General features: G+C 39.4%; 1 protein-coding gene across 10 annotated transcripts in view; it reads right to left on the reverse strand.

Moving 5' to 3' along the window:
• CTNNA3 (catenin alpha 3) overlaps positions 1 to 13,003 on the reverse strand; it is a 566,819-nt gene that overhangs the window by 467,998 nt on the left and 85,818 nt on the right. For all 10 annotated transcript variants that reach the window (XR_013838691.1, XR_013838692.1, XM_079975614.1 and 7 more), the window contains one exon: positions 3,152 to 3,415. Coding sequence is in view for 8 of the 10 variants with exons in the window: in XM_079975614.1 (XP_079831740.1) it covers positions 3,152 to 3,415 (264 nt within the window). In the remaining 2 variants the exon portion in view is untranslated. The remainder of the gene's footprint in view (positions 1 to 3,151; positions 3,416 to 13,003) is intronic.

The following is a 13,003-nucleotide window of genomic DNA, read 5'->3' on the forward strand; positions in this document are numbered from 1 at the left end:
TGCCAGGAGCTGGATATTCCAGCCCTCAACAAGCTCAGTCAATGAGTTGCCAGGGGGAGCAAGGTCCCGCAAGGCTATCAGGGTCCATCAGCCTCTGCAGGCGAGCCCAAATCGGCTCGCCACCTAAGCAGGGTGGGGGTGGAAAGTCAATCCTGGCTTTCAGAGCGTAGTGATCAGACCATGGCACCTTCATCGAAGGAGACATGATCACATCTATACCTACGCCAAAGATCAAATCCAGCATGTGGCCTGCTTGATGTGTGGGGCCCGAAACAAACTGGGAGAGCCCTAGTGTCGGGGGGGAGGGAGGTAGGGGGAGAACCAGCCACTGAGGATAAGTAGGGGGTTTCTCCCTCACACCACCTCCACTTTTTGCCACTGCAGCATCTCTTTCCCCACACCCCCGGGAATTACTGGCACCATTTGTTCCTGTAGGGCTGGGAAAGTGACACAACAGAGGCCAAATCCTGGGGTAGTGGGAGATGGCCACACACTCCTTTAGGTCCTACAAGTATCTTTGTCCTGCCCCCATTAGAACCACCTCATCTGATTTCACAGACAAAGAAGCTGCCACAGGTGAATCAGGAACCGTATGTACAGCGGATCGAGAAAGAACTATCAATCTGTCATTCCTTTCCCTCTGCTTCAGATGGCTATGATGCCATTTCTCAAAAGATGCTGGAGGTAACTGGGGCACTGCTGGAGCTAGGAGGTGCCACAAGGTCTTCAAGTTATCAGGGTCTTCATCACAGAAATAGGTCTTCTCATCTTACCTCCTGGTCCACACATTGATATCTCCACATATGTCATTTGAATAGGGCTATGGACATACAAAACAGCTATCATTCCCAAGAACATGCTCAACTTTTTAAAATTGTGGTAGGAAGAGCTGTGGTATAGCCATGCTTCCCTAAGAAGGCTGACTAAATCAACACATTGCAAGCATTTCTAGACCTGTTGAAGTCTCCCTCTTACACAGCTAGCTGGAATACAGTACAGTACAGTACAGACCATCTAATGGGGGCTTTAAATTTCAGTTATTACACATTTAGTATTATACTTTTTATTACAGTCACAACTATATTGTATTCTTAGAATGTATTGTAAGCCTAAAGCTTTGGGAGGTATTCAGACTCACTTCAGCTTTTTCCCAAGTATAAATCCTAACTTCCCATACTGTATATGAATGATATTAAGAAAGCTTCCAGACAGTACTTGTTTAGTAAGCTCTTTCAAATATTTCCAGACTATAAACATTTAATGAGATTGGCTCCCAACAGACTGTTTACTACATCCATTTATTTCATTGTACTTTATTTATAATACATAAAGGTAAAGGTAAAGGTACCCCTGCCCGTATGGGCCAGTCTTGACAGACTCTGGGGTTGTGCGCCCATCTCACTTAAGAGGCCAGGGGCCAGCGCTGTCCGGAGACACTTCCGGGTCACGTGGCCAGCGTGACATCGCTGCTCTGGCCAGAGCCAGAGCCAGAGCCGCACACGGAAACGCCGTTTACCTTCCCGCTGGTAAGCGGTCCCTATTTATCTACTTGCACCCGGAGGTGCTTTCGAACTGCTAGGTTGGCAGGCGCTGGGACCGAGCAGCGGGAGCGCACCCCGCCGCAGGGATTCGAACCGCCGACCTTTCGATCGGCAAGCCCTAGGCGCTGAGGCTTTAACCCACAGCGCCACCTGCGTCCCTATTTATAATACATAAGATAGAGCAAAGGTTGTTTCAGGTTCTTATCCAATGCCATTTCCCCATAAATAAAGAAAAATGAAACAATTTAATTCTCAAACATTCATAAAAGGTTAGATACTCAATAAATTTTGCTTTATCTAACTCACTCAGCCTAAGGTACCATTTGCACTATTTAGGTTAAAGAAATATAGAAAAAGTCTATGAACAAGAAGACATTTAACAATATAATCTAAGCCCAGGATCCAAAAATGCATATATGGGTGCTCTGCTTATATACAGAGGCAGCCCCCCAACTCCTTGAACACCTCCCCCCCAAAACAAAGCACACCATTAAGGATGGTGACCTGTTGCTAGAAGTAGATTCCCTCCCTCCATAATATGTGAGAAGCGTATTTTAATATATTTAGTATATTTTAACTTGTGTTGTTCAAAAATGATCATGTATCGCCCCATAAATGCATATTTCAGATGGTTCAAAATGCAGCAACCTATTAATTGGCTGGAGCTGGTTGTTGGGAGACTATAATACCCATGCAGAAAGAACTATATTGGCTCCAATTTGTTCTGACGCACAATTCAAAATATTAGTTTTGATCTTTAAAGCCCTAAATGATCTTGATCTAGAATGGCCCAAGAATTGCCTCCTCCTATTTGAACATGCCTCCATGCTCTAAAATGGGTCACCAAAAAGGTCCCTACTCCAAATGCCATCTCTTTCTGAGCTCATACTGATGTGGGCAAGAGTAAAGTCTTTCAAACAGTGACACCTTCCTTGTAGACCCCTTTGCCCAAGAAAGCCCAGTAGCGTAGCTTCATTTTCACATTTGGGGGAAAATATATATGAAAACTTTTATTATTCAGAGCATTTTTGGAGAAATTGTTGTTAAATAGTAAGAAGGTGTGAGATGAACTTGCTACTGTGAATTTTTGAGATATCTATCTGTTGCCATTATGTCACTTTTGTTGCTTTTAGTTTTAAAGATTGGGATTTAACTGGGTAGTTGATTGTCTTGACGTTTAATTGTCAATTTATTGCTGTTTTCATGGAGCCCTGTAGAGACATTTGTAATTTGTAAAATTAGTCAATGGGCTCTATCAATGCTATAGTACTGGGGTACCTATTGTGATACCCACCAGATGTTGTGGACTACAAGTCCCATCACTCCTTGAAGCGGATGGTCCACATTGGCTATCGCCTGCTTTAGTAGATACCATGTTTACATCTGCTTTAGTAGATACCATGTTTACATCTGATCCCTAGGTTGCAGGTCACAATCACTCACCAAAACAAATCAGCCACGCTGGAAGCATGTCTGAGAACTGCTATGAAACTGATCACACATAGGTCAGTAAGATTTGGTTTTCTGGTATGCTACTTTCCACAAGCACATCATTTAAAATAAATTAGGCCATTTTACAGAGTGTGCTACAGTGCTACACATTCACCTACCTCAAATTCATCAAGGGCACTTCCAAGAGTAGCAGACTGTGATGTCGACTGAACCTTTTGATTTCCAATTCCTTGAGAAGCATTGGAAATGACATCAAGAGCATTCTGTATTTCATTACAAACAGAGTCCTTGCTGGCTGCAAGAGATGAAATGTCTGAATGTTCCAAACAAGCAGAGCAAATTGAATGGAGAAGAGATGAATTTTCCTTCAGAGAAGCACGAGCTGCTGCAATGTCATCGCGTTGATTGTTGGATTTTAAATCCTGTCAGGAAAATCATACATATGGGGATTATTACTATTATTATTTCAACTTAAATACTGGCAAGCAGTGTAGCAACACATTATTTCAATTTGTTCTGTATCCAAGAAAGAAAGAAAGAAAGAAAGAAAGAAAGAAAGAAAGAGAAAAATTCAATAAAGATTTATTAACTGTGTATTCTCTGGCAGCATGTTTTGCTGCTCGTTTATAACATGCCTAGGATGAAATGGAAAGAAATGAATTCTAGCTCAGAAGGAAAGAAATATTTTTGTGTTTGTTTGTTTTTCAGAGTGCCTGGAATAGTTCAGTCCACAGTAATTGTTCACTGCCCTTAAGAACACATGAACTGCCTTTCTGGATCACGTAGCCTGAATATCTTCTCCAGCCAGCTGCCCACCTGGATTTCCCAAGTAGGGCATGGCAGAGCGAAAAATAGCCACCTCCTATTGCTTGCATGCAGTATCTGACAATCAGAGTTCACCCCCACAGCAGCCCTCTGTAACCCCAATGCTGTAGGAGCCAAAAGCTCCAGAACAAGACAACAGCCCTTTAAAAGCACAGGCAGATCTGACGAAGGTCTCAGGCTTGTCCACCTTGCTGAAGCAACAGCCTTCCTTGTGAGAGAACATGCTATCACAATGCTCTGTCAAAGGTGCTGCTTCTGACCTGTTGAAGCCAGACCCTACAGGATCTGCCTTGATCCGACCTTACTAGACATGACTTTGTCTTACTTGACCTAATTTCACTGCATATGACTCTACCTTACTTTCCCTTACACTCTACTGCCAGTAGGTGCCACTGTTCTGTTCCACTTCCCTTGTGAGCCTGGAGACAGCCTAAACAGGACAATAATTTATTTTAAATGGTCTTAAGAAATGGAAATGTTTTAACTGTGGTTGAATTAGTGTTGCTCACAGGCCCCATATCCTGATTCAACCACATCATTAAAGAATATACTGTATCAGCCCAGCAACAGACAGGAGACTCTTTTTCAATAGCAACTCAAAATACTAAATGCTTAGTAGAAAGAGGAACAATGAATTTGTTTGTCCACGATGATATAATTTTACAGTTTCCAGTAGTATGCATTTGGATACCACATCGAATGTAACACCATAAAGTGTTGTTTGTTTTTTAAAAATGCAATAAACAGAAACAGTAGGAATATAATCAGAAGCTACAGGTCATGGCTTCAAGTTTCTCATTTTAAAGAACAATCATAAGCACAACAGAAGCATTTTCATGAAAGTTCTGCATGTTTCAGGTAATGCATATGGGTTAATGAGTATGCAAACAATGCAAAACAATCCAATGCTATATTCTGCCCAGTCAAGGAAATATATTAATTTTCCACTGGAAGTACTTGTCACTATGTAAAGAACAGAATTATTTATAGCACTTTTTGAGTGTTCAAAGTCCTTCACAAACCTATTAATCCAGACTACTGTGCTGACCAGATTGCTAGCACCAGCTGCTCAGTTCAAGCACAATGGAGAATCATCATACCCATTCTCTAGGATTCCTAGCTATTCATGAACCTGATCCTGATTGATCTCAGTACCCTAAGTAGGTCAGTTTGTTGACCTCATCTTGCAAATAGTGAGGTTCATTTAATCCAACCTAATAGGTTCACGGCTGAGGTGAGATTTGAACCTGAAGCACTGGCAGAAATAGTTCAAGATACTATAGTACCAAGAGTACAAGATGTACAATAATCAAAACTAGAAAAAATAGAGTGAGCAAGGAAACTGAGAAAAGAAAGAACCGACATTTTAAAGGAGCAAAACGTTGGCTACCGCTATATAACACATTCTGAACAGAGAACAATAAAATATAATTTTAAGAAGATTCCTGGAGAAAAAAGCACCCAAGGTTAGCACTTGTAGCTGCACAAAACATCCTGGGATTTGTAATTATGAACTAGAGCATGCTGGCATCTCGTCTTAGATTAAAAAGCTCAAAAAAGCAGCATGTTTATTTTTCTAGTAACACAAAGAAAATAAATTCCCTGAGCTTATTTCTACTTTGCAACTCAATTCCTATTCAGCCACATTTTACAAAAATAGCAAAAGGGCAGGAAAAGTGGGGGTTGTCTTTTATTTTTTTTAAAAAATATTATTATCGTTTAGATTTTTGTGTACCATTTCTATCCTCTGCCATAAAATCCTTAATAAATGCAGCTTTAATTACTGTCTAACAACGGTATGAAGGTTAATTATACTTGCACATGCCTCAAGATCCATTAATATTTTTCCTTGCAGCTTTTTCCTATTTCCCCACACACAACTGTATAATTTTCATGTAATTCACATTTTGAGAATTTGTTGCAGGGAGTATGGATAAAAACAGTCCTGGAAGGGCTGTAGCTCAATGGTAAAGCATTTGTTTTGCATGCAAATCGCCCCAGACTCGTTGCCTTGCATCTCCAGGTAGGTCTGGGAAAGAGCCTATTTGATGCACTTGAAAGACACTGCTGTTATAAACAATGGGTAGCTAGATAGATCAGTATCTGTCCGCTAAAAAGAGGGGGTAGGCTAGAGCTCTCCATTAATGGCTGTATGAACAGAAACAATCCTTTAAAATGGAAATATTGTTTTGTATCTTCCACCTGTGTAAAGTCCAGTGAATTCAGATTAAATATAAAAATCAGGTGGAATGAAAACTAGTTTATAGGAATGACACTTTGTGATGGTGCTCATTTGGGGCCAGATCAGATTAGAATCAATATGGCAGGTCTTGGAAGAGGATACCAGATGTGGCAGTACTGGAAAGCAATACTTTTCCAGCATGCTATCTACAAACAGCTTGAAGTACAATCAAGAAACATATAACCTATTCTAACTGCAAAAGGAAGGAAGATATAAGATTACAGTGGTACCTCTGGTTATGTACTTAATTTGTTCCGGAGGTCTGTTCTTAACCTGAAACCATTAACCTGAGGTACCACTTTAGCTAATGGGGCCTCCCACTGCCGCCACCACGCGATTTCTGTTCTCATCCTGAGGTAAAGTTCTTAACCCAAGGTACTACTTCTGGGTTAGCGGAGTCTGTAACCCAAAGTGTTTGTAACCCGAGGTGTTTGTAACCCGAGGTACCACTGTATATAGAAACTATATTCTGGTGATCAGATTTCAAGTTACATGAAGCATAGCCCAAAATCAGTTACCAGGAAAAGCATTTGTGACAACTTTACCAAGTTGTAAATGTGAGTTCTTATTAAATTACAGTCATGATCCACCTCTCAAGTTATCAGCAATCATGCTAAGAATTATATTAAAGGAGATGGCTTTGCTGGCTGGATTGTAGACATTTACTAGAATCCTTTAAAAAAAAGAAACCAATATCTTACTTGTTCCTTGGTAAAAGAGATAAATTAATGCGTCTTTTTAAATATGCATCTAGCTAGGGATAGTTTTCAGCCGGTGTGGCATATAATTGCCATTCTGCATCATATTACTACTCCACAGATATATTTTTCACCAGGAAGTATCATATGAGCTTAAGTTATTGTGTGTTTCCAAATACATCATCAAAGGGGTGATGAGATAGTGGATAGTGGAAAATGGATTTTATATCTATCCAAGAACCTGGATACTGTTGCATGCCACCACAGTCTTCAAGCAAGATTCCAGGGGTTCCAGGCACTTACCCATAGTTTGTGTTTGCTTTTGGAAATGAGGCACAGCAGAAACTGTGGTGTCTTTATAATATATGGTTTATTTACACATATATATATAACCTGAGCCTACAATGGAGGGGTTCACAAACTCATAATACTACCCCCCTCCCCCAAAAAAACAGACACCTATCCCCAGATGTACAACAAACATCTTTCCTGGAGAAAAATCACAGACAGGTTAGCAAAGGCGTTAGGATACACATTTTCAAAAACAGATCATAAAACCCAATTACTCCACATAACAGCATTAACTTTTTAAAACTTTAGGATGATTTTGAGCTTCACTACCACAACATTTCATTCTCATTTTGTTCTACATGAGTTCTCAGCACCATTTAGAAATTCAGCTGGCCACTGAGGTTCCATGCTTCAGTTGGTGAAGTATTACACTTCTGAATTTTTCAATTTCTTATGCACACACCAGTTGCCACCCACAGGCATGTACGGTACATCATATCCACTTGTACTGAAATCAGAGAAAAGAATGTATTATCTGTTGTAACTTCAGCTGTTTTCATATGCATTGTGCACCAATTTCATTCGGTGTATGTGTTTTGACTTGTTCTCAGATACTTTTAGTTTAATATTTTTAAGAAATCCAATTAGTAGCCTCTTATGGGATTAGTGTCATTTGGATTTGTCCTTCACCAATACCTTCACCAGTTTGTGGATCCATTCTGCAATAAATCAGCTCAGACTCTTCAAGTATATAATCTTTCCTGGTCTTGGATGCAGTTTGATTCCAGTGAGCTGTTCTTAATACTTGGTCTAGATTCATGTGAAAGTGTCAGGGTTGTAGAGACACACAACACATACAGAATAGATTTCACCCCACCCACCCTGATTATTTATTTATTTAGAATACTTAAACTTAAACTCCACTATATAGTTACAAGAGGCTCTCAAATATTGTTACAAAATAGTCTCTCAGTGAAATGAAATCAAACTCAAACTAATACAAGGAGAACAGATGGCATTATGTCCATATGATGCCAGGCTGAATCTAGCATCTATTTCCTTGTCTTCCCTGATATTGTCCTTACACTATCACCTACTAGGCAGCAATTCCTATTGAGGTAATCTGAGACAAGGCAGTTGGGCCGAGCTCCTAGAACTCACTAAGCCCATTGTGGAAACAGTCTTCCATATTATATTTGCAGCAGGGGTGGGCAACCTTTTCCTATCAATCCTCTGGGAAATCTGTTAGTAGCAAGTAGCGGGTGAGCCAGAACCAATGATGGGCAGAGTCAGGGACAAAAGCACTCCAATTGCTCTGGAATAAATGTTGCCTTGCTTCAATTTTCACATATGTACCTCGGATTAGAAATCCAAATCATATGCTTGTCTGTTTAGAACTAAGCCCTACTGAGTTTTGTGGGGTTGCTCTCAAGTAAGTATACAGAGCATTGTTTAGTTCAGCAGACAATGTACGCACTATTCTGGAAAGCAAGTGAAAGTATTTCCTTTTCTAACTTTAGCATGCTGTATACATGTTCATACATAAATGACTCCCCCGCCCCAAGTCATACAACTAGGAGAAAGGGGGAAATAAAATAAAATGCTGGCCCTTCCAGTTGTTCTGAAACCACATAGAAAGGAGAGGGGGCTTTTAAAAGCCAGGAAATAAAATAGAAAGGAACATAAAGGAAGGAAATCTGATGGGATGGAAGAATGGGGTACTTTCGAATGAGTGAATTCTATGAGAAAAATAAATTTTGAATAAACATTGTGCTTAAAATTAGATATTGAAGACCTAGATAAAAATATTCAAAATTAGGGACAAAACATTGGAAATGTGTTTAATAAGAACTGAAATAAGGTGATAAGTTGCTGGCTAAAGCATTATAAATTTGGAACGCAGGAGCGTGAGATGTGAGGAAGTCCAAAGGATGAAGAAAAGATGGGTACTGCAAGATGTTAAATTTTATGCTTGTTCTTTCTTATGTTTACTTTCTGTTTATTCTGTCTTTTCTCTATTGTATTAACAAAATTATTAATAAAAATTATTATTAAAAAAAAAGGAAGAATGGGGTACTTTCAGATTATGTCAGACACAGAAAATGAGTCAGGAGCCACAGGCTGTCCACTTGTTTATTAGCAATTGCCTGTTTCAGAAACAGCTGTTTCTATTCTCCATTCTTCTTATCAAGTTATATCTGCACTATATCTTCCTAAAAGCATAATCCTGTGTACTTCTCTATATAATAAAGCAGCAAAATGGGCACCATTGTTGCTACAAAATGTGTGAGAGAAGAAGTTGCATTGAATACTGTAAGAAGCACCATTCCGTGCCCTATAAGCCCTGGATGCCTTTGCCCGGTGACACTGTGGCCCATGGATTGCAGCAAAATACTGAGGAAGGTTTTGCCCAGTATCTTCTCTGTGTGGTGGGCTCATGGGGAAAAGCTGTCCCATGAGCCCTTGCTGAAGAGGGGAGGGGAAAGCCTATATAAGGCTGCTCCCTTGGAACTCACACCCATTTTACCTGGTCTGACTCTGCACCCTGCTCCCCCAGTGAGATCTTGCTTGGTTTGCACCACGGAGAGGTTCAACACCGGCTGACTCCCATCGTACAGGTTTGGAGCGATCCAAACCCTGCAGATCCATTCCATCAACATGGGGCTTGTGGAATGATGAATTGATCCTGGGACCCAACGCCATGTCAACTCTTGCCCTGCCTGCTGCTGTCAATAAAGATTTGGCCTGATTTTATCCCATCACAGTTGTACAGTCTGGTTATTTTGCTGCTCTCATGGGTCACATAATGCGCCTGCCTAGGCAATGTGGAGTTTGTGCACAGGCGCATTCTGCACCCACTTCAGGATCTCAGCCAGTAAAACTGGGCCAACACAGTATCAGGAATGACAGTGCAATAACATCCCTGCAATCACAACCCCCCAACAGCAGAGAGAATGGAATTTATTCACATTATGAGAGAAATGACGGACGACATTGAGATGGTGGCTAAGCTTGCTCAGTGATGCCAGGGATTCCAGTTACTGAAAACCACACCTGTTTCTGTTTCCTACAGGGAACTACCCTGGGCTCTGTTTCTTGTTCATGCTAGTATAAAGGAATGTTTCTTTAAAAATACAGTTTGTTAAGCAAGAGATTCAAATTACACTAATGAACACTAAAACTGATCTTCCAAAGTCAGCCTGGCATATGTTAAGATAATAGATTAATGAAACCTGAACACGTTTTAAAGTGACATACAGTAAAACTAATGCAAAAGAATTTATTCAAACATGCTTATTAGGCTTCCAATTTTCCCTAACGTAGACAGAAGGCTTTTAAAACAAATATATATAAATCATAGTATTAAATGAAAAAAGCCTCAAATATTTAGTAAGGGGAAATCATAAAAAGATGGAGCCCCTCTTTAAATATGAACTTAATAATAAATGACAGTCAAAAATGTGTTTTGTGTAACCAGAGAATATTTACAGGCTGCAAGACCATGAAGAAGGAAAAAACTATCTTAAGCCCTTGAGTTCTGTACTGAATGTTAATGCATTTGTATATGATAGATTTAATATGAGAACCAAGAATAAATGACTTTCAACAGCTGCACTCTGGACCTATAAATCGCTCTTGGTACTGCAAAATCCATACAGAGGAAGAACAGCTGTATAATTTACAGCATCAACATTTGTCAAGAAAAGCAGCCGGTACAGGTCCTTTTTCAGCTTCAGAAGGCACCTTCTTGGGGGGGGAGTGTTTGCAGAGAACATACTTGTATAATTATGAACAGCCTACTTGTATAAGTAAATAATTACATTTATTTAACTTTCACATTGCTACATACAGCATCCTCTTTAACCCTTAATAGATCTAAGTAAAATTCAAAAAGCATAAACACCATGGCAATTTTAATGCAATTTTAAAAGTGTGAAGCTAATTAGCATTTGCTTTATTATGCTTTGCCAGAGTTATGCTATAGTAAAGTAGGAAGACCTATGCAACTTCACAAGGCACCAAAACCATGAGCTAACAGGTAAGACAGAGATTTGATGGGAGTTTCTTTCAACATATTTCCCCATCTGTTATCCCAAAGACAGGCCTAAAAGACACAGCCTGCATTCATATATCAGTTTCCTCAATGTTTAAGAATTACAGCTCCTTTGAATATTAACACATCTACTCCTCCCATATTTGATTTATTTATTTTATGAACCCAAAGCTTTTAAGATCTGTTTCACAGATTTGGGCTAAATGAATGTGGTATTTACAGCATTTTCTAGGTACTAATTGTCTTATTATTTCCCAGCATTTAAACTATTGTTTCAATTCCTGCCTAAAAACAAAGGAAACAGAAAGAGGACAATTTGCCTTAATTCCAATTCAAGCATTTGAAATCAAAATCAAAATTTTTCAAATACTTCAAAATTCACTTTGGCATTGGGACAGATCTTTAATTCTCTTTCTCCCAGCACTGTTGTCCTAATGTGGACCAGGCCTCATGCAACTGCTATGTGCATTAGGAGAAGTTCACATTCACTCCAATAGGAAATTCCATCTACTGTACAATGGAAATAAACAGACCCAGGACCCCTACCCACATCAGAGGAAAGGGTTAAAGCACTGCTAAAGGTCACACCATGGTCTGCACCTGCAATTTATTTTTCAAAAGGCATTCACTCAATTGCTAATTGTATTTTTTTTAAATAATATTTATTGAAATTTCCAAATATGACAGAAAAAAGAAAAAGAAAAAAAGAACAAAATAACATTTACTTTTAGGCCTTATTTTCATTAACGTCTTTCCAGGACTTCCCCACCTCACACCCTCTTATATTCCAATTCCATTACATTAGTTCAGCAAGTTCTTACCCCAAATTTTATGCTCATTATCATTGACCCATTGTTGAAAATATTTTTTCTCCTAAAATCGACCCCTGTTCTCTTCCACGAGTTCCCCTCTTTAATACGCAGAGCAGAATGAAATAACAAAATAAAGAACAAAATATAATTTTACACCCTTTGGATTCCAAATTTCCCTCCCCCCTTTCCCGGTTATGATCCCCAATGTCCATCAATGTCTGCTGTCAACCTGGAGACCCCACATCTATGTCCAAATCTCTCTCTGTTCCACTTTGCCGTCTTTTTAATAGTCTTTACCATCTTTTTGGTAATCTTTAGTTTCATACACCCAATCTTGGAAGGGTTCTATCTCAAGAAGGTCCATTTTCTCCATCCAGATCTCTATATTTCAAAGTAAAGCTCAAATTTTATTTCTTAGTCCTTTTAAATCTGAATGTCCCAAATGTTCCCACTTCCAGCTTTGTTCAATTCTTGTTGTTCTCTTTCCTCACTTTCCTCTGGTTTCTTTCCCTGTTCCACTGCAAAAACGTTCTAATTCCAAAAGCTTGTAATTCCTCTACAGAGGCTTTATTTGTTCAGGAACAAAAACTTACGTCAAGTCCCTTCCATTCTTCAATAGATGAATCTATTGTCTCCTTTAGTGTAGAGACCTCTGTAGACAAAATAATGTTTCATTTCTGCAGTTTTCCCAGGAGATTAAAAGTCCCATTGGATTCCATGCATAATTTTCCACTTGTAGCAGTTCTTGTAGTGTCCCAAAGCCCCCTCTAGAGGGATTATGGTAACTCAGTTTCCTTCCAGATCACTCCCAAATGTCAAAGTAACTTGTTATCCCTTATTTTCAACAATTTATATCGAAATTGTAACAAATATAACCGGCAAAGTCATTGTAACAAAGTTCTCTTTTTATTCTTCTACTTTGACAGCTACTTTGACAGCTGTCAAAATCTCTGTGTCTCCTCACCAGGCACTCTCTCGGATCACTCCCGGTTCCCGGGGGGGGTTACGCTTTTGCTCACACATTCCACTTTTCTCCTCCAGCACAGTCTTGTAATTTTCCATCGTGAAATTAATAACTTTATCAATAA

The sequence above is a fragment of the Podarcis cretensis genome (genome assembly GCF_951804945.1).
Source record: "Podarcis cretensis genome assembly, chromosome: 5".
Lineage (NCBI taxonomy): Eukaryota > Metazoa > Chordata > Lepidosauria > Squamata > Lacertidae > Podarcis > Podarcis cretensis.